At 54.7% G+C, this 23411-nt stretch overlaps 12 protein-coding genes across 12 annotated transcripts; 6 read left to right on the forward strand and 6 right to left on the reverse strand.

Annotated features, from left to right (window-relative positions):
* The first annotated feature begins 509 nt into the window (after positions 1 to 509).
* Positions 510 to 1635, forward strand: M421DRAFT_196147 (histone H2A.Z). Its single transcript, XM_033588063.1, has 3 exons — positions 510 to 794; positions 856 to 938; positions 1050 to 1635. The coding sequence occupies exons 1-3, from the start codon at positions 779 to 781 to the stop codon at positions 1374 to 1376; spliced, it is 426 nt and encodes a 141-aa protein (XP_033453652.1). The 5' UTR covers positions 510 to 778; the 3' UTR covers positions 1377 to 1635.
* A 37-nt stretch (positions 1636 to 1672) lies between these two features.
* M421DRAFT_88626 (uncharacterized protein) lies at positions 1673 to 2742 on the reverse strand (the record flags this gene model as incomplete). The annotated part of the gene is made up of 3 exons (XM_033597677.1): positions 1673 to 1706; positions 1759 to 1793; positions 1930 to 2742. The coding sequence occupies 3 exons, from the start codon at positions 2740 to 2742 to the stop codon at positions 1673 to 1675; spliced, it is 882 nt and encodes a 293-aa protein (XP_033453653.1).
* Positions 2743 to 3094: 352 nt separating this feature from the next.
* M421DRAFT_52054 (Acireductone dioxygenase) lies at positions 3095 to 3748 on the reverse strand (the record flags this gene model as incomplete). Its single annotated transcript, XM_033594995.1, has 3 exons — positions 3095 to 3220; positions 3300 to 3671; positions 3719 to 3748. 3 exons carry the CDS (start codon positions 3746 to 3748, stop codon positions 3095 to 3097), a joined length of 528 nt encoding a protein of 175 aa, XP_033453654.1.
* A 664-nt stretch (positions 3749 to 4412) lies between these two features.
* Positions 4413 to 5096, reverse strand: M421DRAFT_97559 (GTPase inhibitor; the record flags this gene model as incomplete). Its single annotated transcript, XM_033598515.1, has 2 exons — positions 4413 to 4733; positions 4785 to 5096. 2 exons carry the CDS (start codon positions 5094 to 5096, stop codon positions 4413 to 4415), a joined length of 633 nt encoding a protein of 210 aa, XP_033453655.1.
* Positions 5097 to 5580: 484 nt separating this feature from the next.
* M421DRAFT_88629 (GDP-mannose transporter) lies at positions 5581 to 6820 on the forward strand (the record flags this gene model as incomplete). Its single annotated transcript, XM_033597678.1, has 3 exons — positions 5581 to 5896; positions 5943 to 6326; positions 6375 to 6820. The coding sequence occupies 3 exons, from the start codon at positions 5581 to 5583 to the stop codon at positions 6818 to 6820; spliced, it is 1146 nt and encodes a 381-aa protein (XP_033453656.1).
* Positions 6821 to 7293: 473 nt separating this feature from the next.
* Positions 7294 to 8343, reverse strand: M421DRAFT_415748 (NAD(P)-binding protein). The gene is made up of 3 exons (XM_033590813.1): positions 8166 to 8343; positions 7422 to 8104; positions 7294 to 7375 (listed from the first exon to the last, which is right to left on the reverse strand). Exons 1-3 carry the CDS (start codon positions 8222 to 8224, stop codon positions 7362 to 7364), a joined length of 756 nt encoding a protein of 251 aa, XP_033453657.1. The 5' UTR covers positions 8225 to 8343; the 3' UTR covers positions 7294 to 7361.
* A 187-nt stretch (positions 8344 to 8530) lies between these two features.
* Positions 8531 to 12261, reverse strand: M421DRAFT_415750 (two component histidine kinase 1). The gene is made up of 5 exons (XM_033590814.1): positions 12125 to 12261; positions 11829 to 12079; positions 10707 to 11771; positions 10321 to 10662; positions 8531 to 10272 (listed from the first exon to the last, which is right to left on the reverse strand). The coding sequence occupies exons 1-5, from the start codon at positions 12178 to 12180 to the stop codon at positions 8846 to 8848; spliced, it is 3141 nt and encodes a 1046-aa protein (XP_033453658.1). The 5' UTR covers positions 12181 to 12261; the 3' UTR covers positions 8531 to 8845.
* A 1630-nt stretch (positions 12262 to 13891) lies between these two features.
* M421DRAFT_196214 (uncharacterized protein) lies at positions 13892 to 14654 on the forward strand. The gene is made up of 2 exons (XM_033588064.1): positions 13892 to 14137; positions 14188 to 14654. Exons 1-2 carry the CDS (start codon positions 13993 to 13995, stop codon positions 14583 to 14585), a joined length of 543 nt encoding a protein of 180 aa, XP_033453659.1. The 5' UTR covers positions 13892 to 13992; the 3' UTR covers positions 14586 to 14654.
* A 758-nt stretch (positions 14655 to 15412) lies between these two features.
* Positions 15413 to 17263, forward strand: M421DRAFT_88633 (chaperonin GroL; the record flags this gene model as incomplete). The annotated part of the gene is made up of 3 exons (XM_033597680.1): positions 15413 to 15505; positions 15569 to 15710; positions 15762 to 17263. The coding sequence occupies 3 exons, from the start codon at positions 15413 to 15415 to the stop codon at positions 17261 to 17263; spliced, it is 1737 nt and encodes a 578-aa protein (XP_033453660.1).
* Positions 17264 to 18124: 861 nt separating this feature from the next.
* On the forward strand, positions 18125 to 19305 carry M421DRAFT_415755 (cofilin). The gene is made up of 5 exons (XM_033590815.1): positions 18125 to 18203; positions 18297 to 18357; positions 18413 to 18418; positions 18556 to 18867; positions 18919 to 19305. Exons 2-5 carry the CDS (start codon positions 18355 to 18357, stop codon positions 19051 to 19053), a joined length of 456 nt encoding a protein of 151 aa, XP_033453661.1. The 5' UTR covers positions 18125 to 18203; positions 18297 to 18354; the 3' UTR covers positions 19054 to 19305.
* Positions 18930 to 20217, reverse strand: M421DRAFT_415756 (uncharacterized protein). The gene is made up of 2 exons (XM_033590816.1): positions 20019 to 20217; positions 18930 to 19969 (listed from the first exon to the last, which is right to left on the reverse strand). Exons 1-2 carry the CDS (start codon positions 20127 to 20129, stop codon positions 19376 to 19378), a joined length of 705 nt encoding a protein of 234 aa, XP_033453662.1. The 5' UTR covers positions 20130 to 20217; the 3' UTR covers positions 18930 to 19375.
* On the forward strand, positions 20189 to 23215 carry M421DRAFT_415757 (NOL1/NOP2/sun family putative RNA met). The gene is made up of 2 exons (XM_033590817.1): positions 20189 to 22071; positions 22129 to 23215. Exons 1-2 carry the CDS (start codon positions 20410 to 20412, stop codon positions 22759 to 22761), a joined length of 2295 nt encoding a protein of 764 aa, XP_033453663.1. The 5' UTR covers positions 20189 to 20409; the 3' UTR covers positions 22762 to 23215.
* The last annotated feature ends 196 nt before the right edge of the window (positions 23216 to 23411 follow it).

Genomic DNA, 23411 nt, shown 5'->3' on the forward strand with positions numbered 1-23411 from the left:
CCTTCGTTTCGACCTCAATCTTGACCGTAGTGGACATACAGGTGCAACGCTGCCCACCACCCAACAAGCCCTACCTCTCGTACAGCATGAGCAATGTGCACTAGTACATGACACTCCTAGCGGTAAGCATTCAGCTCAAAAGCTGCAGATGTAAGACCTCTCCTCTCAGCTCCAAAGTCTAGCTGCCTTTCTGTTGTTCTTTCCGTCTCGTCTATCGTTGCGCCGATTTCGCGGACACTTCCCATTCCCAGCGCCTCTATTCTCATCTTCCACGGTCGACGACAAGCCCAAACTCATGGTGGTAAATTTCTTTTCTTCGCATCTAAGCCGTCTCCCTAGCTCCTCATCTGAGCTATGGACAGATTGACGCTCGTCCTGGCACCTGCGCAGACCGCCATGGTATTGGCCAGACACCGCTCACCACAGGTATTTCTGCCTACTGATGTACAATAAGCAAGCAGGCAACAACACATGCAGCTCCATTTAGGGCTCGCATGTCTAACACAGCGCTCTTCTTTGCGCTGCTCGCCAATGCTGCTTGTTACACAGGACGATCGGCTCGTGCACAGACGCTCGGACGTTCCTTCCTATTCGGCTAAACGCGCCTGTCACAACAACTTCTAGCTTCCTTGCCTAAGGCTTCACCTATCCTCGACACCAACCACCCCCCTCCCGCCAACGTCACAGTATCGTCCACGCCTTCAAACTCCGGCAACACGGTCGCGCACCCCTACGGACTATATTTCTATCGGCATCCATACCGATATAGCTATCAAAAATGCCAGGCGGCAAAGGTACGCGCGTGGCTCAACAGCTCGCGTCATCGGGTTTCCAGGTCGCTGACAATACGCGCAGGAAAAACCGGAGGCAAGACAGGTGGAAAGGGTGACTCGCACGTCAAAACACCCAAGTCGCACTCCGCCAAAGCCGGCCTTCAGGTCAGTAGCAGCCCGACTTCGCGTTCTTCGATGCCCAATTCGCCTACCCCGCCAGCCGGATCTTCGCATCCATGATCTGAGTCACCGCGTTGACTTTGCATTCTCATGTAGTTCCCTTGCGGCCGTATAAAGCGTCACCTCCGTACCATCACGCGCCAAAAGACGCGCATCGGCGCCAAGGCCTCGATTTATCTGACGGCTGTCCTCGAGTACCTTACCGCCGAAGTGCTCGAACTAGCAGGCAACGCTGCCAAGGATCTCAAGGTCAAGCGCATCACGCCGCGCCATCTTCAGCTCGCCATCCGCGGTGACGAGGAGCTCGACACGCTTATCCGCGCAACAATCGCCTTCGGAGGTGTCTTGCCACATATCAACCGCGCGCTGCTCCTGAAGGTTGAGCAGAAGAAAAAGGGGGGCAAGCCTGCGGACGCAGCCTAGACGAAGGGCTTCAAGACCATTTAGGCAACGAAGCATCCGGCTAGGCATCAGCCACGAGAGCTGAAGTGGATTGGACGGAACTGCGACTACAGAGTTTTTCTTTTGTGCTGTTGTTTGATACTTCTATCGTTTCGAGGAGACAACGTTTGGCAAAGGCCGAAAAGCCTTGAATTGCCCCACTTGTTCAGCTACGGAATGTTGAGATAGGGCTCGCGCGTCAGGCGCGTGGTTAGGTGTTCGGTCAGGATACTCGGTTTTTACGATATGTAGCAACATTCGATTGTTTTTTCCCGACGTCAGCAGTCCAAACTGCTTGTCTGTGCGCTTGTGCTATAGAAGATCATCCGACGACCGGCACGCAACATGCGCCTCATCTACTTACATATCCGCGCACAATGTGAAGACGGTTCTCAACACCTACTCGCTGTCAGCAGCATCGCCTTGCTCATCTATGTCCAGTACATCTATCCGCATTCCGCACAACCACTTCGCAGCTCCTTCATCTCGCACAGCCCGCTCACGCACGCGCACGCGCATACCTGGTCCGACTAACCTCCCTCTTCCTGACAGTCTCCACCTCCGCGTCCCCCCCTCTCGGTCCTCTCCCTCCAAACGGCGTCCGCACATCCCTCCAATCCCCACCGTCGTCAGCGACAGTAATCTCGACCGCCATCTCCCGCCGTCCATTCCTGTACACCTCGCCCCTGTGCGCTAGATCCTCCAACGCAGCCTCCCGCGGCGGCTCCACCATGCACCCACGCTGCTCTACGAGCGCCGAGTAGCGCATCCGCGGCCCGGCGTGGCATTGCACGATTTGCTTCGTCATGTCCTCGAACCCCATGCAGCCAGGCACCGAGACGCCAAGGTCCTCGCAACCGCGCTGGGGCAGCGAGAGGCGGATGCGCAGATGCACCAGCGGCGGCAGAAACAGGACTCGGTCGCTGCTTTGTCTCAGCTCCTGCGCCATGGGGCGCGGCAAGGTCACCGCGACGCTCTCGAACTCGGGAGCAGGCGGATGCCGATTGCGCGAGGAGAGGCCTGGGATGCGGGCGAACTCCGAGGTGTCTAGCGTGTACGTCTCGTCCCAGTCCCAGTCCGAGGAGGTGGAGTCTGAGCTCGTACGCGATGCGAAGTCGGAGAAAGGTACTGGGTGCCTTGAAGGCTTGGATGATCTGGGGCTGCGGGGGTGAGGGTTGGGGCACGATGTGAAGGAGGTTGGGGTAGGCATTGGAACGGGGAATGAGCGTGGTGGTGGGGAGTGGCGTCCAGAGCGAGAGTGCCGATCTCGAGGGCGGGGATTGAGGTAGTCGAAGTCTGATGGGTTGAAAGCATCGCGAGGATTGCGGCCCCATGGTGGGCCGAACATGGCTGTCGAGGTGGCTGTGTGCTAGGAAAGATTGGGCTGGTGGGATGCTGTTGGAGGGTGAACGTCAGTCTTGAATAGTGCTTATGTTACACGCGGAATCTTCGACAAGCGGTGTTGCGCAAACCGACTCCCGCAAACCCGTGCTGCATGGCTGTTTGCTATCTGCCGATGACTGTGTGACTTAATGCAGGCCACCCCGTAGGGAATGTTGGGTCGAGAAACGTTTGCTAACGTGATTGATACGAGAATGAGACGGGCGGAGAAAACGCTGCTCAAAACTCAGGGTTGACGGAAGCCTACTTTGATTGTCGTTCGTGTACTCATGATCGCGTGTTCATGCCGATTGAAGGACTTATGCAGCGAGACCTTGCCTCTTAGTGAGGTACTCCTTGCGGTAGTGGTTCTCGTCTGTCTCCGCGCTCCGGTTCAGCGGAGTCCACTTGGGCTCCTCCTTGAACAGGCGCATGGCCTTGATGTACTGTATCTCGTCAGCCAGCCCATCCCAACCGCATCTTATCGACATGACAACACTCCAACGACATGAAACAAGCACTTACGTTCTTTTCATCAGTGGTAAACCGATGATAAATCCCTGCCGGCAGCACAATCAAATCACCCTGCTCTAGCCAAATCCGGACCCAGTCATCGCCCTCACTCCTCACATCAAAGAACCCCGCGCCATCGATGATGTACCTGATCTCTTCGTCCTCGTGCAAGTGCTCGTGGAAAAAGCTCTTCACTTTCTCTTCATAGATATCGCCCATTTTCTCGGGCGATACGGTGATTTCATCGCGGTTCTTGTAGCTGCGCTCTTTTGCTAGTGCGTTGACCTCGTCGTCGGAAGTGACGTGTCTGTAAATTACGCCCAAATTGGCAAGATAAGATGGCTCGACATTGCGCCCGGAGTCGTGGGGCAGGCGTTGGTCGCCCTGGCAGGTTAATCATGTGAGCTATGGTGAGTGTGGGGTCGAGGTACCTCGACATTGTCGAACCAGTAAGCTCTCATCTCGGTTTGTGTTTTTGGAAAAAGTTAGAATGCGTTACGTGCTTTGTCTGGGACTTGTGATCGAGAATGGTTGTTTGCGGTTATGTGTTGGGCTCAGCTGTCGCAACACCCAAAAGTATTTGAGAATTGCGCGATGCCGATGACGCACCATGGTGGTGGTGTCTGGCCAATCGGCGTGGGCGCTTTCTCACGCCTCGGCAAGAGCTTCCCCTGCAGTTGCCTGCCGCCTCTGCACGTCCTCAAAAAGTAGCAAGTGCGGATCAAGACGAATATCAAACATTATATGACGAGTCGGGGAAGGTTGTAGTCGAGGGTATGCTTTGCATTGAACAACTCTGCTTGAGGATCAATAATGTGATCTTCAGCACGGTCTTCATGACATCGTTTCAAAGAACTGCGTTGTTTGTGCTCGCATACCAAGTCTAAGAGTACTCGTGGGCACAAAAAGGAGGGCAATGTCTCGTATCGGACTGGGTATCGTTGGTGCTTGAACGTATGACTCGTGCGAAGTTTGAGCAATCAGGCTCTCGGGTCAAGTCCGCCTCGAGGACAGGTATTTGCTTCGATCGCCGTATGCGAGCAAGCACACTGGTAGCAGCATCGACTTAGCAGCTTGACACATCAAAACGTGCAAGCTGTTTCTCTGCAGTGGTTTGCTAACCCTTCAGTCCCAGTCGTCGTCGTTCTCGTCGTCGTACTTGACTGCCATCTTGCTCCTTTGCTTGCGCTCCTCTTCGTCTTCCTTGGTGACCTTATTTCTCGTGAACACGCCAGCTCGGATAAGTCGCGCCTCAAGATCTCTGACAGTGAAGTTGTCTGAGTTGCGTCCCAGTCCTTCAAAGCCGACAATGCGGTCGGCGCCAACACCGTCGATAAACGAAATGACACACGGAAGCACCTGTACTCCTAACCTCGTGACCAAGAAGGGACAATTGTCGACATTGATCTTCAAGATTCGTGCCTCATAGTGAGACGGTGCGAGTGACTGCAGATTATCAGCCTGCCTTCATCATGCATCCGAAGAGACAAATCCCACCTCAAAATGTGTGTCCATGATGCGGCAGCGGTTGAAGTCCGGCTTGAAAAAGTGCACGATGCAGTTTTTCGTACTTGTGGTGATGTCCATCAGCGCCTTCTCGTCCTTGACTTCAGAGTAGGTCCCATGCTCGCTGGCCTTCAATCGCCGAGCCCTGTCGAATTCGTCGTGTAGTTGTTGTATTCGTTGTGCGCGGAAAGCATCTAACTCTGAATCATCTTCAAGCTGAGCGATGAGGTCGTCCTCGTCGGATTCATCATTCTTGGCGGCGCGGTCGATGACCGAGGCGACTTTCGAATCTAGTTGGGACATGGTGTAAACTGCTTCCTTGATATCACAAGCGAAGTGAGGGGAGTTGTAGAGTTGTCAGACCCTGACTTCAACGCCAGAACTAGCGCAAATCACGTGTAGACAGATTCAACTGCTTCAGACTCCTTTTCTTTCGATGAGATAGCAGAGTAGATGTTACTAACTGTGGAATGCAGAAGGCTTGATGACAGAGTCTGCTTTCTAGCGGAATAGGAGGCTGTTAGCCGTTATGCAGGTCTGCTGACGGCCAGTTACGAGTGGTGCTGGTGTACTCTAATTTAAGCCAGGGGCGTTAGGCCGGACCCACATCTACCGCAAGGACGCGCATCACCATCTAACATCTCCTCTTTTCCCCAAACGTCTCATTTCTGTCCTTTTCTCAACATCATTGCCCGCCTTTTGCGCAGAGACCACGCGCCCATCCTCTCCGCACAGTCCGCTCCTTACGAAACGCTGCGCGCATCTTCCTTCGACGCACTCCCTCGCCATGGCCGACGATAAGAAGAGCGACGACTACGGCATGAGCTCAGCAAAGGGCTCCCGTGCGCCGTCACCGGTGAGCCGGTCCTCGAAGAGCAGCAGCGGCTCCATCACAGAAAACCCCGTCATTGCCATCCTCTCTTACTGCGGCTCCTCGATCCTTATGACGGTGACGAATAAATATGTCTTGTCTGGACGCGACTTCAACCTCAACTTCTTCCTGCTCTGCGTACAGTCGGTTGTCTGTGTTGTCGCTATCTCCGTGTGCAAGGCGTCTGGAGTCATCACATACCGCGACTTCAACTCGGACGAGGCAAAGAAGTGTACGTGGAAGCATTGTCTCCTGTACACTCGAGCTAATACGAGCAGGGTTCCCCATTTCTCTCCTCCTCATCGGCATGATCTACACAAGTACCTGGGCGCTTAAGTTCCTCTCGATTCCCGTCTACACTATCTTCAAGAACCTGACCATCATCCTGATCGCCTATGGTGAGGTGCTCTGGTTTGGTGGCTCCGTTACACCCATGGCTCTGTTCTCTTTCGGGTTGATGGTTTTCAGCTCCCTCATTGCAGCTTGGGCCGACATTCAGCATGCGCTCACCAGCGTGGGTCATGCGACAGAGGCGGCGACAGATGCTGTCTCTACTCTGCACGCCGGCTACCTGTGGATGATGTTCAACTGCATCTGCAGTGCCACATTCGTCCTTGCCATGAGGAAGCGCATCAAGCTCACCAACTTCAAGGACTTCGACAGTAAGTTCGATCACAAGGATTCTGCTTGAATAAGCTAACAATCACTAGCTATGTACTACAACAACCTCCTCACCATCCCCATCCTCCTGGTCGCCTCCATCGTCGTCGAAGACTGGTCCCCCGCGAACATTCAGAAGAACTTCCCCGCGGATCAGCGCAACGCAGTCATCTTCATGATGGTCCTGTCCGGTCTCTCCTCCGTCTTCATCTCGTACACTTCCGCCTGGGCCGTCCGTGTCACAACCTCCACAACCTACTCGATGGTCGGCGCTCTAAACAAGCTGCCTATCGCGCTCAGCGGATTGATCTTCTTCGATGCGCCCGTCACATTCGGTAGTGTTTCCGCCATCTTCTTCGGTTTCGTCAGCGGTATTGTCTACGCTCTCGCCAAGGTGCGCCAGAACGCCGCGGCCAAGGCCAAGTCCGTACTCCCCGTTTCCAACGTGCCCGTCAGCTCCAGCAGCCAGAGCATGCGCGACAGCCTCAAGGCATGAAAGTCGCACTCCTGTTGCAATGTACGATTATACGAAGCGCATGCAGCTTTCGGCATAGCTTTTTCGCATTTGCGATACTGTTGGATTGAGTCCAGCATTCTTTCGGCGGTCTCGATTGGCGATGTTTAGGGTCGTTTGATCCGAGCTCTGTTCACGTACGGCTGTAGCAGCAGCATTTGACAACAATATATGGCATCTTTAGAGTGGATTGGCGTTTGAAATGAGGTCATGGCTTCTTTCGGCGAGCGAGTCGAGCACGACAGAGATACGATTATCTGTCCATGTAGCAGCAGATCTGATGCTGCAACTATATCTAATAACGATCGTTCTCTTGCATCACACAACTGCTCAGAACGTCTTTTCGCATGCACTACACAATTGGGTAATCACTGCACACGCAAGCAAGAGAACCATCATGGTCATGAGGGGTCTTCTGATATCTATCTGCGCAGAACCACCATATCTCATCCACTCCGCCTGTACTTCCCTCTACCATCCACAGGCCAATGCTCAGGGCCAGTACATCATTTTCCTACGCCCGTCAGCTCTCTTCGTCTACACATGGTCAGCGATCATCTCAATCCAGACTTACTAGTCGTACTACTCATCTTCAGCCCCCCGTCAATTTCCACCACACTCCCATTCATGTACCGCGCCCCCTCGCCCATCAAGAACGCAACAACATCCGCCACCTCCTCCGGCGTACCGAGCCGCTCAAGCGCATTCCCCGTCCGCATCCGCTCCACCGCCTCTCCGCCCTTGACGATCCCCGCGTTCGTCGGCGTGTCAATGTACCCCGGCGCCACGCAGTTGACGCGTATACCCCTGGGCCCGAGCTCGAGCGCGAGACTCTTGGACATGCCGATGAGCCCGAATTTGGTCGTGCAGTAGACGCTCTGCTGCGCGCAGCCGCGCAGCCCGCTTATGCTGCTCACGTTCACTATTGCGCTGCCGCGCGAGAGATGGGGCAGGCAAGCCCGTGTCACGAGGAAGACGCCCTTGAGGTTTGTGTTGACCAGCCTGTCCCAGTATGCATCGGGTGTGTCTTCGAGCGGGATCGAGGTGGGGTTTACGCCGGCGCAGTTGAAGACATAATCGATCTTGCCCAGCTGTTCTACAGTGTTGGAGACGAAGTCGTTAACTTGTTGTGTGTTGCCGACGTCGACGGCTTGTGTGTAGGTTTGCGTTTCTGTCTCGGGGGTGAGACTTGAGAGGGAGGACTCGTTGAGGTCGCAGATAGAGAGTTTGGCGCCGAGCGAAGAGAGTTTGAGGGCTGTTGCGCGCCTGTCGTGGTCACGGAGTGAGGATGGATGGCCACGGGGGAGGAAGGTGGACTGTGACGTACCCTATACCACTTGCTCCTCCGGTTATAAGGACGACCTTATCCTGGAATTCACTTGCCATTGTTGAAGTGTGAGCGTATAAAAGGTGTGAAGAGTCAATCTGGGCACAAGACAAAGACGAAGACAAAGAACCGAGTAGCAGGCGTGGAAAAGTTACTTCGATCCATCACCATGCATGCGGGGGTGTCATGATGTTTGATGCGGGCGGAGAAGTGGGGTGAAGTGGGATGGATGCTGCATGACTCGTGTATCGTCGTGGTGTACCTTATCTAGAAAGTATTACTCGAGCGCATCTTCTTTCTAATCTCACATAGCAGGTGCAGAGGTCAGAGGTGAGCAGTCGGATCAGTAACTTTTCGACAGATGCCTCGGCACTACAATATCCACGACCGAGTTGACTTTTCCCAAATGTTGGGAACTGCGTGCATCCAGTGGGAGAGACTACACGGAGGTCAGCCAACGCAACGGCGGATGAGGTTTTCTGCCAGTCGCCAAATCGAACGAGCGAGTTTAAAGATTCGGACCATACTCTGATATTGAATCAGGGGAAATCAAGCTGTACCATCATGATCCGTCGTAACATCCAGCCCACAAGCGCAATTCCGCCACCCTTGATTTTGGTGCCGTAAAGCTCTGAACACCATGCGATGCAATCCCTAGCAAGCAACAAGAATATAATGCGCTACCCCTTCTGCTCAAGTCCCTTCCTCGTCTTCTCCTCCATCGCATCCGATATCTGAGGACTCCGCTGGTTGGTCCCAGACTTCTCTTTGCTCTGACTGTTTTTGCTATGCTTTGCCTCTGGTTTCGAAATCGAGTTGGCCTGGTCGTACTTCGCATTCCCCCACGCCTTGGGTTCGCCTACTAGTCCCTTCTGTTCGCGTGCCCCGTCTTGCTCCTTTCCTACATTCTCCCCCTGCTTCTTGCCAAACATCTCTTCCTTCTTCTCGCCATCAATCATTCTGCCGCTGGTTTGCTCTCGCTTCTTCTCTTTCGTCTCTTTCTCACCTTTCACCAATGGCTCGCCGTTCTTCAATTGCTCGCCACTCGGGGTTCGCTTAGCTTCGTTGGAAAGTTTTCCGCCTTCGCCATTGACGTCTTTGCTACTGATGGTAAGTTCATCGATCTTGTCGACCAGAGCGTCCACCTTGAAGGGCTTGCTGATGAGGTCATCCATGCCTGCTTCCCGCATACTGTCACGTTGCGCTTCGCGGACGTTCGCACTGACACCCAGAATCTTGCTAAATCCAGCCTTGCCCTCGTTCTGAAGCTGTCTGATCTCGGATGTGGCCTGGTTGCCATCCTTGATAGGCATCTCTTGATCCATAAGAATGCAATCGAAGTAATTCCGGTTGTTGAGGTCTTCGGCAGCTGTTTGACCACGTTTGGCTACTGCATCGATGGCTTCCTGACCATTGTTCGCAACGAAGACTTCAAACCCCCGGCTTTGCAGTTGCCGACGAAGTACCTTTTGGTTGATGAGGTTGTCCTCGACAAGGAGAAGGGTACGCTTGTCGTCCTTTTGTTGAGCACTGTGTGCCTTGTGTGCTTTGTCAGCTGCCGCTCCCTGGCGCACGCTTTCCCCGGACTCGGAGTAAGGTATAGCATCATCATGGCCTTCTACAGGAGGGTTAATTTGGTGGGCAATGGTCTTGGTCTCTTTGTAACGACTGTCCTCGTTGGACTCGGGGTGCGCTTCTGGGAAGTACTCCGTGGGAGGGTTGTTCAGTGATTCGATGTCATCTGCATGACTTGTCAATTGCTCGTCAAGGCCCGAGCGTTTGTGCTCGTTTTTGCTTTCGTCTTTCTTAGCTTTGCTCGCTGAATCGTTTTCTTTAGCTTCCATCTTGATCTCTTTCCTGCCTCGTTCGTTCGTCCTCTCCTTGATATCTTGAAGATTGGAATTTGCGCGGCTATAGCCGGGTCGAGGTGTTTGAGATCGTTGGTCCGGAGTCGCAGGGGCTTCGGAGTTTGAACGAGATCCAAATGGCGGCCGTCCGTCTTCATTGCTGGCCCCGTCGGACCGTCGAACCTTGAAGAAGAAGCCAAAGGTAGACCCATCTCCCTCCTTCGAGCTGACACCGATATCTCCTCCATGCAATTGACATACTAAAATCTGGAATTAGTCGAGGCTGCAATAGCGAAACTTGTACTTACGTTTGCGCGAGATGAAAAGACCCAATCCAGACCCGCCATACTTCTCCTGTGTTTTTGGGGTTGCTTGCCTGAAGCGTTCAAACAACTTGGCTTGGTCTTCCTTACTGATACCGATACCTGAGTCCTTAACAGCCACCATAAGATAGAACGCGTCGCCATCCCCCCACTCAGAAGACCTGGTAGAGTCGATGTGGAATGTTTCTTTATCCTGGCCGAAGTATATTACGTTGGGAGGATACGACGTGGGACGATCTATCGAGGCTCCCATAGAGACAGTGATCTTCCGTTCACCTGTCTTTCTCGATGTGAACTTGACTGCATTTGTTATAAGATTGACTAGTACTAGTCGAGTCAGTATATTTCCTCAAGACAGTAGAGTCTTTTACCTTGCTTCATTCTGTTGAGATCTGCAATGACATGATCGACTGACTGATCGTCGTATGAGATATCCATGGCATAGTGGAATTTGATGCTTTTGGCTCTGAACTCGGATTGAAAAACTTTGAGGGATTGTGAGAATTCCCACTTGGGTCGCACCACGCGTGGGACCAGAGACAGCATCATCGAGTCCAGCTTCGAGAAGGAAAGAATGTCATCGACAAGGGTATTCTGGTGTGAGACGCAGAGTAAGATCGTGTCGGCAGCGTCCATGATATCAGAAACCTGCTCTTTTATGTCCTCGTGGGTTGTGCCAATCTCGCGAATGACTTCCTTGACTTCTTCAGCCAAATGCATGACAGCACTGAGCGGGTTACGAATCTCGTGGGAGACCATGTCGATGAAGCGTTCTTGTTGCTCCTTCCTGTCCTGGGCTTCAGTTGCAGCCTTCTCTTGAGCTAATTCAGCTTGCTTGATCTCGGTGATATCGACTACCGCACATATGAACCCAGCCTCGGGATCCTCGCTGAGAGGTCTGAACAAGAACAACCTCCATTCCCCCGCTTCACCGGTGGCTTCGCTCGTGCATCGGAATTCGATCCTGAGGTCTTCTCGAAGTGAGAATGCTTTGCGATAAGCGGTCATCACTCTGTCATAGTCGTCGGGATGGATGCTTTCAGGCCATGCGCGGAACTCGTTCGCCATCTTATTCGTCGTGAGTCGGAAGAATCCATCGTTGACAAAGATGGCTTCAAGCTCTTTGTCAAGAATCGCAAGACCGTTGGGAAGTAGCTCGGCAAATCGTTGGAATAGCTGTGTTTGCATAGCATCTTTCTGTCCATCGTTGGGCTGTCCGTCAGGCTTGTCGCTGCCGTATCTCTTGTCGGTCTTCGCTGGATTTCGGTGGGCCAGTTTGCTTAGGCCCTCCAGTGCGGTGTACTTCTCTACTGTGTTGTTTTGCATGAGCTGCGCCAGCACCCCCTGCCGGTTTCCGTCGGCATCAAGAAGGGTGCTGAGGAGGATTTGCGACTCTTCATCCTCACCGCTGATATTTTGTAGGAAGAATCTGGCATCTGTATACATGTGATGAGAGGATTGACTCGACCGGAAAGGCAGGGCGTGGTTCTTACCTACCTTGACGGTTCTGCCGCGCAGTACTCGCTGCAAAGTGCTAAGTGCCTCTGCTTTGTAGGTTCGTAATGCGCTGGTGCCCTGCCCGTCCAGATTCCCGCGCGCTTTGCCCCATGTCGAATTTGCGATGACTGTAAGCTCACTGCCCCAGAAGATGGCGCAGCAGTGGGTCATCGGCAGGACGCAGGAGTTGACGAGACATTTGAGCGCGGGAGACCACGAGTCCCGCGGTCCGATGGCGGTCTTGGACCTGTTGCGCGTTAGCCGGGAGAGTAGAGCGGAGCGCATGATGTACCAGTCAACATTGTCTAGGGACCTTGAGTTGACATCAAATGGAATAAACGTTCCCATTGTTGCTTTGCAGCAACGATAGAGTGAGAAGGCTATGGACGATCGACAGATGCTGCGAGCGCATCGCGGATTAGGGCACTGACGTCATGTGGGCTGCCGAGATCAAAGCGATTCGAACAACCCGCGTGCCTTGCGCCAAAAGGTTGCTCGAAGGATTGGGGGAAGGGTCTAGACTTCTACGCTCGCCGAAAACCGACGAAAACTGGTATGATCGCAACTCGTGACAACTGTATCCATTCAGGATTGGTTAGTGCTTGAAGCCCACGCTTTCAGATCGAGATTCAAACGAAAATCGACCAAATCTGGCGACACCACATTTCAATCGCTGCAGCACGTGTGGTGTTAGTAGTTTGAAAGTTGAGGTCGTAGGGCTGCCGGTCCGGATAGTGCTACCGAGCATGATCGACGAGAGGCTTTCGGTTGGTGAGGGTGTACTCAGGAATAACATCAACGATCCTTGAGTGACAAGGTTGGCAACGCCCGGCTAACGTTAACAACCGCATCTTACAGCCGAATCGCAGTATCGTGCTCAATTGATCGAGGGAGTGCGCGATCGGAAGGTAGAGCCTACCAAGACAACGGTGTAGCAGGTTTGCAGAACGGGCCAGATAGAGAGGCCAGCAGATTCACAGGAAGGTCACGCGTTACTCATCCAGGTACAGAACAGCACGAATCAAGATGGAAGGCCCTTCACCCGAGACTAGGTCAGAAACGTGCACGCGATGAGATGACGCCCTGATCGAGAAAGTAACGCGCTGAAGACGCAGATTTCGGGCCTTTGGGATTCCGACAACCACGTTGCATCTCGACTCCCACGTTCTCTCCAAACAACCTCAAATCGGCATTCATACCTCGAAGTCTTCAAAGGTTGAGAAAACAAAAAAGAGCAGGGGATACACATGTCTCATTGGAATTTCGAGTAAAGACGACTTGAGTGCATGCGTGCAACGCGTTCCTACGGCTAGAGATGCTCCTCCTGATGCTCCTGGGCTCACAGATGCTGTCGTACACGCACGAAAGCCATCACGAAGATTGTTCTCCTATGCCAAAGGTCGTCCTTGGTGCCAACGGTCTGTCCCGTCCTCGATGCTATTATTACATGCCACGAGGCCCGCACAGAAGCGGGTTACGTGATCAGTGGATCGTAGCCACGTCTTCGTGAGGTTTTGCGAGACATCCAAGACCATTTCGCTGCCCAGCAAGAGCTTGCGCGTCCCCTTCCAACCAGCCACTGCCCCCCCATCATCCACGCCAAACACGACGCTAGTAGACGATCCCAGATTTCCAGACGCTTAGAGTCGACACAGCCGCACGAGATCTACGAAGACAGCCTTGCCTAGCGGCTCGGCTCTCTCGGCAAGCGGTACCCAACCTTGGAATGCTTCTGCAGTGTCACAGTCCCGGCTGCCAGGACTCGTCCAGCGTGTCTTGAAACAAATTGCATTGCTTGGACTCTGCAGGGCTTGGTCGTCGAGATGCGTATGCAGAGACGTGTTTCTAGCACAAAAGCCATGAACGGCCATAATAAATGTCACTCGTTCCAGTGACTTGGCACCGTCATTTCCCTTCGTGTCCAAGCAGCCCCAACCTGGCCGACTATGCCTGAGCATCACCGCAGCAAGATTCTCAACGGGGTCTGCTCTTGATGCACTTGGCGAGGTGTTGGAATCTTGTGTTGATCATGGGCTTGGATCTGAGTATATAGAGCAGCTGTGTCGACGGGTTTAAGTGCGACCAAACAACTCACATCGACCCAACAACACAAGTACTACATCACTCAAACCCGTCACCCAGTTCCACAATCTCATCACAATGCTCTTCCAGAAGCTCGCCATTGCCGCTACCTTGACCGCCATTGTCGCGGCTCAGGACATCAGCCAGGACGATATCCCTCAACAGTGCACCCAAGTCTGCGCTCAGGTTGTGACTATCGCACGTGACTGTGACAATCAGCATGGTACGCATCAGATCGTCTCATCTGAGAGACGTCACTGACAAATCAAACAGACAACGACAACGCCGAGCTCCAGTGCATCTGCAATGCAGCCAACGCCAACACCTTGATCCCCAATTGCGAGGCCTGCGTCGCCCAGTACGACACCGACACCGATGATGATGACAACGTGAACGATAACGATGTCCGTGAGGTCTTGACCCGCTGCAACTTCAGCGTTCATAGTTCCTTCAACTCTGCCAGCGCCAGCTCGGTCGTCTCCTCCATTGCCTCTTCTGCCGCCTCTGCCGCCACCACTGGCAGCAGCGTCGTTGTCACTAGGACTTCTGGCACCAGTATGGTGACTTCCACCGCTGCACCTTCACAGGTTTCTCAGGCTGCTGCTCCGGCCATCACTGCTGCGGTTGGTATGGGTCTTGGTGCTCTTGGATTTGCACTTGGGATGCTCTAAGCAATATACGCGACGGTGTGTTTCGTAGAAACACGGAGCCTCTGTTTTTCCAAGGACAGAATTGGGTTGAGATAGGATTGATCTTGACGGCGTAAGCGCATGGAACCCACTCCTTACCATTTAATACTTTGCGGTGGTTTAAATGTACACAGTAAAATCATACTCAGAGTGATTCAGCGGTGACGGATCCAATGAATGCAGAACGAAATTCAAATGAAGCTGATTGATAACTGATTTGAAACAATGTAGACCAGGGAAGGGGCAAACCTGTTCTGTGTAGACGTGGAATGCATGGAAGATAAGACTATTCTTCGTGTTTGCTGCAGCTGGAAGGCGAAGCATGTATTATTCCTGTGTAGAATCTTCAATGCACAATCACTACTGGACTCTTAGAGGCAGTCGTTCCCTGGGACCTCTACAAATGTGACTGAGGCGAGATGTGAAGTTCAGGACTGCCTCACCGGCCATCAGCCAGCACCCAAGCTTCCACCAACTATCTAGAACCGCTTAGTTCTACGCAGCAATGCCTTAACTCGGTCCCCATAGTCAGTACTGTACCATGCAAAGGTGATGAAGGGTGCAGTCGGAAGTGATGCCGGACGGACAACCGAGGTGGTATATACGCGCGCAGGGATCGTGTTCTGATCTAACCGCTTCTCGATGTTTCCAGCAAATTTCTAAGAGCATCGACGAACTTCAGCTATCAACTCCACAAACCTCCTCACCTCTTTCGCATCCTCATCTCTTCCTCGTCATCTTGCATTAGGCCGGAGTCTAGGAGCAAGACGTGAGATTGACCTCCCGCACACACATCCAATTCTTTCACAATGCAGAGAGCTTTCACAGCCCGCGCGCGGACTTCCGCTCTGAAGTCGAGCGCCAGGAGTTTCAACCTCCAGCAACAGAGGTTTGCTCACAAGGTACGCCATTGCAGCTGTCGCAAACGACGTCAATGAAGCTCCAGAAGCTAATAGTGATGACAGGAGCTCAAGTTCGGCGTCGAAGCACGCGCTTCCCTGCTCAAGGGTGTCGACACAATCGCCCGCGCTGTCTCCACAACACTCGGTCCCAAGGGTCGCAACGTCCTCATCGAGTCCAGCTACGGCTCCCCCAAAATCACAAAGGGTACGTGGCCATCATCATGAAGCTCACATACCAGCGACTGACAGACATTAGATGGTGTAACCGTCTCCAAAGCCATCACCCTCGAGGACAAGTTTGAAAACCTCGGTGCTCGTCTCCTCCAGGATGTCGCCTCCAAGACCAACGAGGTTGCTGGTGACGGTACCACAACCGCCACCGTGCTCGCTCGCGCCATCTTCTCCGAGACGGTCAAAAACGTCGCCGCCGGATGCAACCCCATGGATCTGAGGCGCGGAACCCAGGCTGCTGTTGAGGCCGTCGTCGAATATCTGCGCGCGAATAAGAAGGAGATCACCACCAGCGAGGAGATCTCCCAGGTCGCCACCATCTCTGCCAACGGCGACACACACATTGGCAAGCTCCTCTCCAACGCCATGGAGAAGGTCGGCAAGGAGGGTGTCATCACCGTCAAGGAGGGCAAGACCACCGAGGACGAGCTTGAGGTCACCGAGGGAATGAAGTTCGACCGTGGTTACATCTCCCCCTACTTCATCACCGATGCCAAGAGCTCCAAGGTCGAGTTCGAGAACCCTCTCGTTCTTCTTTCTGAGAGGAAGATCTCCGCTGTTCAGGACATCATCCCCGCTCTCGAGGCTTCCCAGCAGCAGCGCCGCCCTCTTCTTATCATCGCTGAGGACATTGACGGCGAGGCTCTCGCTGTCTGCATTCTCAACAAGCTCCGTGGCCAGCTGCAGGTCGCCGCTGTCAAGGCCCCAGGCTTCGGTGACAACCGCAAGTCTATCCTTGGTGATCTCGCTGTCCTGACCAATGCTACCGTCTTCAACGACGACCTGGAGATCAAGCTTGAGAAAGCTACCGCAGACATGTTCGGTTCTACCGGAGCTGTTACCGTCACAAAGGAGGACACCATCTTCTTGAACGGCGCTGGCAGCAAGGACGCTGTCGCTCAGCGCTGCGAGCAGATCCGCGGCGTTATGGCCGACCCCTCCACCTCTGAGTACGAGAAGGAGAAGCTCCAGGAGCGTCTTGCCAAGCTCTCTGGTGGTGTTGCCGTCATTAAGGTCGGTGGTGCCTCTGAGGTTGAAGTCGGTGAGAAGAAGGACCGCATCGTCGATGCTTTGAACGCCACCCGTGCTGCCGTCGAGGAGGGTATTCTCCCCGGTGGTGGAACTGGTCTCCTCAAGGCCTCCGTCAACGCCCTTGCCAACGTGAAGGCCGCCAACTTCGACCAGCAGCTCGGTATCACCATCGTCAAGAACGCCATTACCCACCCTGCCCGCAAGATCGTCGAGAACGCCGGTGCCGAGGGCTCCGTTGTTGTTGGCAAGCTCACTGACGAGTTCGGCAGCGACTTCAACAAGGGCTTCAACTCCGCCAATGGCGAGTACGTCAACATGATCGAGGCCGGTATCCTTGACCCCTTCAAGGTCGTCCGTACTGCCCTGGTCGATGCCTCTGGTGTTGCCTCGCTCCTTGGTACAACCGAGGTCGCTATCGTTGAAGCCGAGTCGAAATCGCCAATGCCTGCTGGCAACCCCATGGCAGGGATGGGCGGAATGGGCGGAATGATGTAAAAAGGCCTCAGGTACCTGATTCTCTTCTTTCCGATGCTTTATTTACTTGATACCTGTAATCTCTGTACGATCTACGCTCCTGAGCATGACTTCGCATGGCTGCGCCTGGCGTAATGGTTGGGGGAAAGATCAGTTGATCATCTGTAGCTATAGTGTACTGTACATGTATACCGTTTCTCCCTGTTTAGTACTCGGGTCTTTCCCAGCGACGGTTCATGTACACGACATTGGGATGGTCTCCGCTCTGATTCTCTCGCTGTCTTCATAATCACTTGTAGGAAAAGCGCAGCATTTGTTTGGGATAGTTGTACGATATCATGTGTATCTAGAAGGAATCCTGGGAAGGACCAGATGTAAAAGTGACCAAGAAATTGTAAGCTAGTTCAAACATAATCTTACAAATCTTTGTAATGGTTACAGTGTCTCCCTGATGTGCTTCGGAAGCGTTAATAGCAGATTCGGAACAAGTCAGCCTCAATTGTAAACGGTCTGATGCTGCACGTATCTGAGTGAACGCCGCTTGCACTCCGTCGCTCACAACTCATGTTCCGACTATGTTCACTGTTACACTGTCTCCCCGTTTGTACTGCTATCTTGCACATGTAGCATAAATGTCAGCCTATTCATACCCAGCCTAACCTGACGTGCAGAGATCGCGACCAGGCCAGCCCCTCCATGCGACCACTGAAGTAATATATTGGATCCTTGATGATGTCTCAGGAACACTGCACGCCTCCTGGAGAATGGAGCAGCACTGATGATTCAATGTTGCGACCCTCGCAAAGACGATGTCAGCTCCGGTTGCTATGGCGTCCCAACCTGCCGTGGGAGCGCTCCTGCCCCGCCATGATCAAGCGTGGCCCCACCCACAACTCGACTGTCAGGCCGTGTCTCCCGCAGTCCTCTCACTTTCGCACCTCCTTCATCCTCTCCCATTGACGTAAGCAGCCCTCGAGCTTTAGGCATCTGTTCGATCGCCTGGGTCGCGCCCGACATGCGCAGCTGATGACGAGTCGCTGACAAGGCAGCACAGAACATAAAGCACTTGTGCTTCGCTATCTCTCCACTCCCCCCACCACGCACAACACATCATGGTAAGGCTACATATAACCTGAAGCACGATAGCCAGCGCTAACATACTGCGAACAGGCTCAGTCCGGGTACGTACGACTGCTCATGCACCTCGATCCCTGACAGCTGTCGCGGCGCCCTTCAGGTTCTCCGCGCACATGCCTGCCTTCACCGCCTCACCCACGTTGTCGCTTCCGTGGTTTCCCCGCTAACGCCACCTTTCCAGTGTTTCCGTCGCGCCCGAGTGCATCAGCGCCTTCAACGAGCTCAAGCTCGGCAAGGACACCAAGTGGATCATCTACAAGATCAGCGACGACTGGAAGGAGATTGTTGTTGAGGAGACATCCAAGGAGGCTGACTGGTCGGTCTTCCGCGAGAAGCTTCTGAACGCCAAGAGCAAGGACCGCAAGGGCAAGGAGGGCATTGGCGGCCGTTACGCTGTCTTCGACGTCGAGTACGAGCTCGAGAACGGCGAGGGCACACGCTCCAAGATCACCTTCATCTCATGGACTCCCGATGATGCGCCGCAATACGTGAGTCTCAGGGCCTCTCTTCTTAGAGGCAAGTGTACTGACACCGGGCAGCCCCGCATGATGTACAGCTCCTCCAAGGAAGCCATCAAGCGCGCCCTCAACGGACTCGCCGCCGACATCCAGGCCAACGACGCCGACGACATCGAGTTCGATAACATCAAGTCTCGCGTGTCCAGAGGCCGATAAGCGAGTGGCTGCTGTTCTGTCGATTTCGCGCACGCAAAAGCAAGCATTAGGGTGAATTGTGTTTTGGCAATGACTATGACGAAATGAACCGAGTTTGCGTTTTGGTCCAGATGAAATGGCATAGCGACTGCTGGTCCTAGGTGGCGTGGTGGACGAGTGCCGGTGTACCGTGCCGGCTCTAGTGTGCAGGCTTGATGAGTCTGGAGCAACAGACTGGCGAGATATCACAGATGAATGATCCTATTAATTCCACTCGCTGACCTGATGCGGTGTAGCATGCTGCGCATTGCTCTTATGAATCCAGTCCTATCGTGACGCAGACCTACCGGTCACTCTCCCACGCCTTCCTGAACACGCCCACCAGCCTTTCGCTCTCGTTCTCATCTTTTATCCTCTGCAGCATAAAGTTATTCAGGTCCCCCCAGAAGGCCTCTGTAGCCACGACGTCCTTCCCACTCGGTCCCACCACCGTCGCACCTCCACTCGCAGCTGTATCCGCAGCCGCATCTGCGCCCGCCAGGCCCTTGTCACTCTCACTCGGAGCCGCAGCCGCGGGAGTCGCAGCAGGCGACTCCGCCGGCGTCACCGCAGTCGCACCGCCCATAATCATGACACCAAACTCAAGATCTGTGCCTGCATCTGCCCCGACGATCTCAGACACGAGCTTGGAGTCGGCGACGGGCTTCTTCTTGTACAGGATCTTGATCTTGGAGGCGGGGATGCCGGTCGCGCTTGCGTAGTGCGACTTGAGATCGTACACGGAGGTCTTGCTTGCGTCGGTGCCGGGGAGCGGGAGCGTGGGCGTGCTGGGCTTCATGGGCTTGAGCGTTATGCTTGCTGTCGAGGAGGCGGCATCTTGGGACGCTCTTGGGGCGGGGCGCTGCGGGTGTCCGGTGGGCAGGCGGGGGAGGATAGGCTGGGCAGGTTAGCTTGGTGGATTCTCGTCGGAGTGGTGGGGGACGTACGACGCCGGTTGCTGGGTAGGTGCGCGCGTCCGAGACGTAGTCGGAGGAGAGCTTGATGGGGCGCGAGTCGATTGCGCCGAGGAATGTTTTGCAGAAGGCGAGCTCGGACATTGTGGCGGGTTGGAGTGGCTGACTGGTCGATTGCACGTAATCAGAAAGGTCGCAAATACTGCGCTGTGCGAGGTCGAATGCTCTGCGCAATGTGGTGTCGACGGCCTGGTCGGCGAATGACATCGTCTCCGTCTGGCGGGGCCGCAGCAGGCAAGGCGGTGGCAGAATCGGCGCTAGATTTCGTAAAAAGTTCGAAAAGTTCGACCAGTTCGACGCCCATAGGTCGGTCGCGAAACACCATTTCCGATCCGCCCAGCTCCTCACATACACAAGCGCAAATATGGGTGGAATGAGAGGCAAGAACAAGCAGGGCATGCCCGAGCCCCTCGACGAATCGCTCGTCACACGCAAGAGGAAGGACTACGAGGCGCCCGCGCCGAAGGAGCAGAAGCGGAGAAGAACAGACGCAAAGGCCAAGGCGAAGGCGAAGGCTGCGCCGGCATCAAAGAAAGCTGCAGCTACAAATGGCGCGGCGGCTAAGAAGAGCGCTACGAAGCCTGCACACCGTGCTAAGCCGACCAAGAAGACTGCGCCGCCTCCGGCATCCGACGACGAGGAAGAGTTCTCGGACCTCTCCGACGATGATGTGATGGAAGACGCTGGTGGTGCCGTCAAGGTCTCTGGCCTGGATGCGCTCGGCAGCGCCTCGGAAGACGACAGCGAAATCGACGACGACGACGACGACTTCGACTCGGACGTAGAGACCGGCAAGAAGGCCATGTGGTCGGACGACGACGACGACGAAGACGTGCAAGAGCAGCTCACGGCGGCCAACATCGAGGGTCTGTCGCGGAAGCTGGACATGCAGAGGGCCATTGAGGAGGCCGAGGCGCAGGCTGAGCTCGAGGAGGGCAACATGCAGACCAACATCGCGCCAGGGGACAGGCCGAAGGTGCTGGACGACGATGAGGACGAGCAAGGTCGCAAGATCTCGAACCTCGTCACACAGGACATCCAGCTTCTCCGAACGCGACTCAACGACACCATCCGCGTGCTGGACGACTTCAAGAACCTGGCTGAGCCCGGCCGCGACAGGGCCGAGTACCGCGCGCAGCTGCTGAAGGACATCTGCTCGTACTACGGCTACTCTGAATTCCTCGCAGACAAGCTCCTCGGTCTGTTCCCTGCCCGCGAGGCCTTCGCGTTCTTCGAGGCCAACGAGACACCCCGACCGATCGTCATCCGCACCAACACCCTCCGCACACATCGTCGTGAGCTCGCGCAGTCGCTCATCAACCGCGGCGTGCAGCTCGAGCCCGTCGGCAAGTGGTCCAAGGTCGGTCTGCAGATCTTCGACGCCCACGTCCCGCTCGGTGCAACACCCGAGTACTTGGCTGGTCACTACATTCTGCAAGCTGCCTCTTCGTTCCTTCCTGTCATGGCCCTTGCACCCCAGGAGAACGAGCGCGTGCTCGATATGGCTGCTGCTCCCGGTGGTAAGACGACGCATTTGGCCGCCCTGATGAAGAACACGGGCTGCATCTTCGCCAACGATGCCAGCAAAGAGCGTTCCAAGGGTCTGATTGGTAACATCCACCGTCTGGGTGTGCGAAACGCCATCGTGTGCAACTACTCCGCGCTCGAGTTCCCCAAGGTCATGGGCGGGTTTGACCGCGTCTTGCTCGACGCGCCCTGCTCCGGCACCGGTGTCATCGCAAAGGACGCCAGTGTCAAGACCAACAAGACCGAGGCCGACTTCATGAAGCTCCCCCATCTGCAGAAGCAGCTACTCCTGGCCGCCATCGACTCGGTCGACCACCACAGCAAGACCGGCGGCTACATCGTGTACTCGACATGTTCCGTTACCGTAGAGGAAAACGAGCAAGTCGTCCAGTACGCGCTGAATAAGCGCCCGAACGTTAAGCTCGTCGAGACAGGCTTGACATTCGGTAAAGAAGGCTTCACCAAGATCGGCGGCAAGATCTTCCACCCCTCCATGAAGGTACATCTCTATCCCCCGACCCCCAGATCTTCTTCTCTCTTGCTAACACCCACACAGATGACGAGGAGATACTACCCGCACACCTACAACGTCGACGGCTTCTTCGTGTCCAAATTCAAGAAAATCGGCCCCACGCCGCCCAACGCCGTCGGCGCCTCCCGCGCTGCCAACGGCCAGCCCTCTTCCGTACCGACCGGCCAGGACGAGTACGTCGACAAGACGCCCATCCTGACCGAAGACGAGGCCGCAGCAGACGACTTCGGCGGCTTCGACGACGAGGAGGATAAGGCGTATATCGAGCGCGGTCAGGCGAGGGACGCGCGCCGCAAGGGCAGGGATCCAAAGGCGGACCCGAGCAAGGCGACGGAGAAGAATGGGAAGGAGAAGAAGGGCGGTGGCAAGGAGGTAGTTGGCAAGGAGGCCAAGATCGAGGCGAAGAGCAAGGCAGAGCCCAAGGCAAAAGCCGTGGCTGAGGTCATCGCTGAAGTCAAGGTCAGCAAGAAGGGCAAGAAGGCGAAGACCGACAGCGCCGTCGCCGTCACCCAAGTCTCGCCCGCCAAGCCCGATAAGAAGGCAAAGAAGGCCGACGTCGCGTCCCCCAAGGCGAATGCGGCGGTCAAAAGTCCCAAGTCCAACGGCGCGGACAAGAAACCCCGCAGGAAAAGCGGCGATAAGAAGATGATCGCGTAGTTTTGGCTCGGTCTGGCGCGGTAGAATGAGGGTACGAGATAACACAACGGTTTATGGGGCTGTGAATCGCATTTCATTTCGTGACTGCGATGCTGTCTCGCTTTGCGCGTGCGTTTTCAGATCTCGGTGCGATAGCCACGTGTATGTGATGTCCTGCTGGGTTTGCTGGTGACGGCAAGGAATGGGACGTCATCGGGGGTGGGGGGGATGCCGGCGGCAAGATGCAAGATGTAAGCGTGTGTTTCTTCTCGTTTAACGCGGCATGGGGATGTGAGTGAATACCTCGGAGCTGGTTACATAGAGGGTTCTAAAGGAGCGGATGTCTTTGTGCGCCGGGGATTGTTTGGAGCGTCGCTATGGAAGATGTGGTGGGTGATCCCCTCCATATCTACATGTTGGACCGTCTCGAATACCATTTTGAGTGAATATTGAGTCCAAATCGCCCAGAGCATTGGAGTCCCAATGAGGTGCCCATGTAGGGAGAGAGGACTGTGGGGTTTGTGCGGAACGGATGACATAAGACAACAGCACCTCAGGGTAGATGTTGCTATCGAGCCTTCCTTTGCCCTGCTAGAACATTGCGCCATGATGTGGTCTATGCTAGGAGGGTGGCAGCTTCAGCACTGTCTTTTGCCGAATAGATCTTGAAT

This window comes from Didymella exigua (assembly GCF_010094145.1).
Source record: "Didymella exigua CBS 183.55 unplaced genomic scaffold M421scaffold_2, whole genome shotgun sequence".
Classification (NCBI taxonomy): Eukaryota; Fungi; Ascomycota; class Dothideomycetes; order Pleosporales; family Didymellaceae; genus Didymella; species Didymella exigua.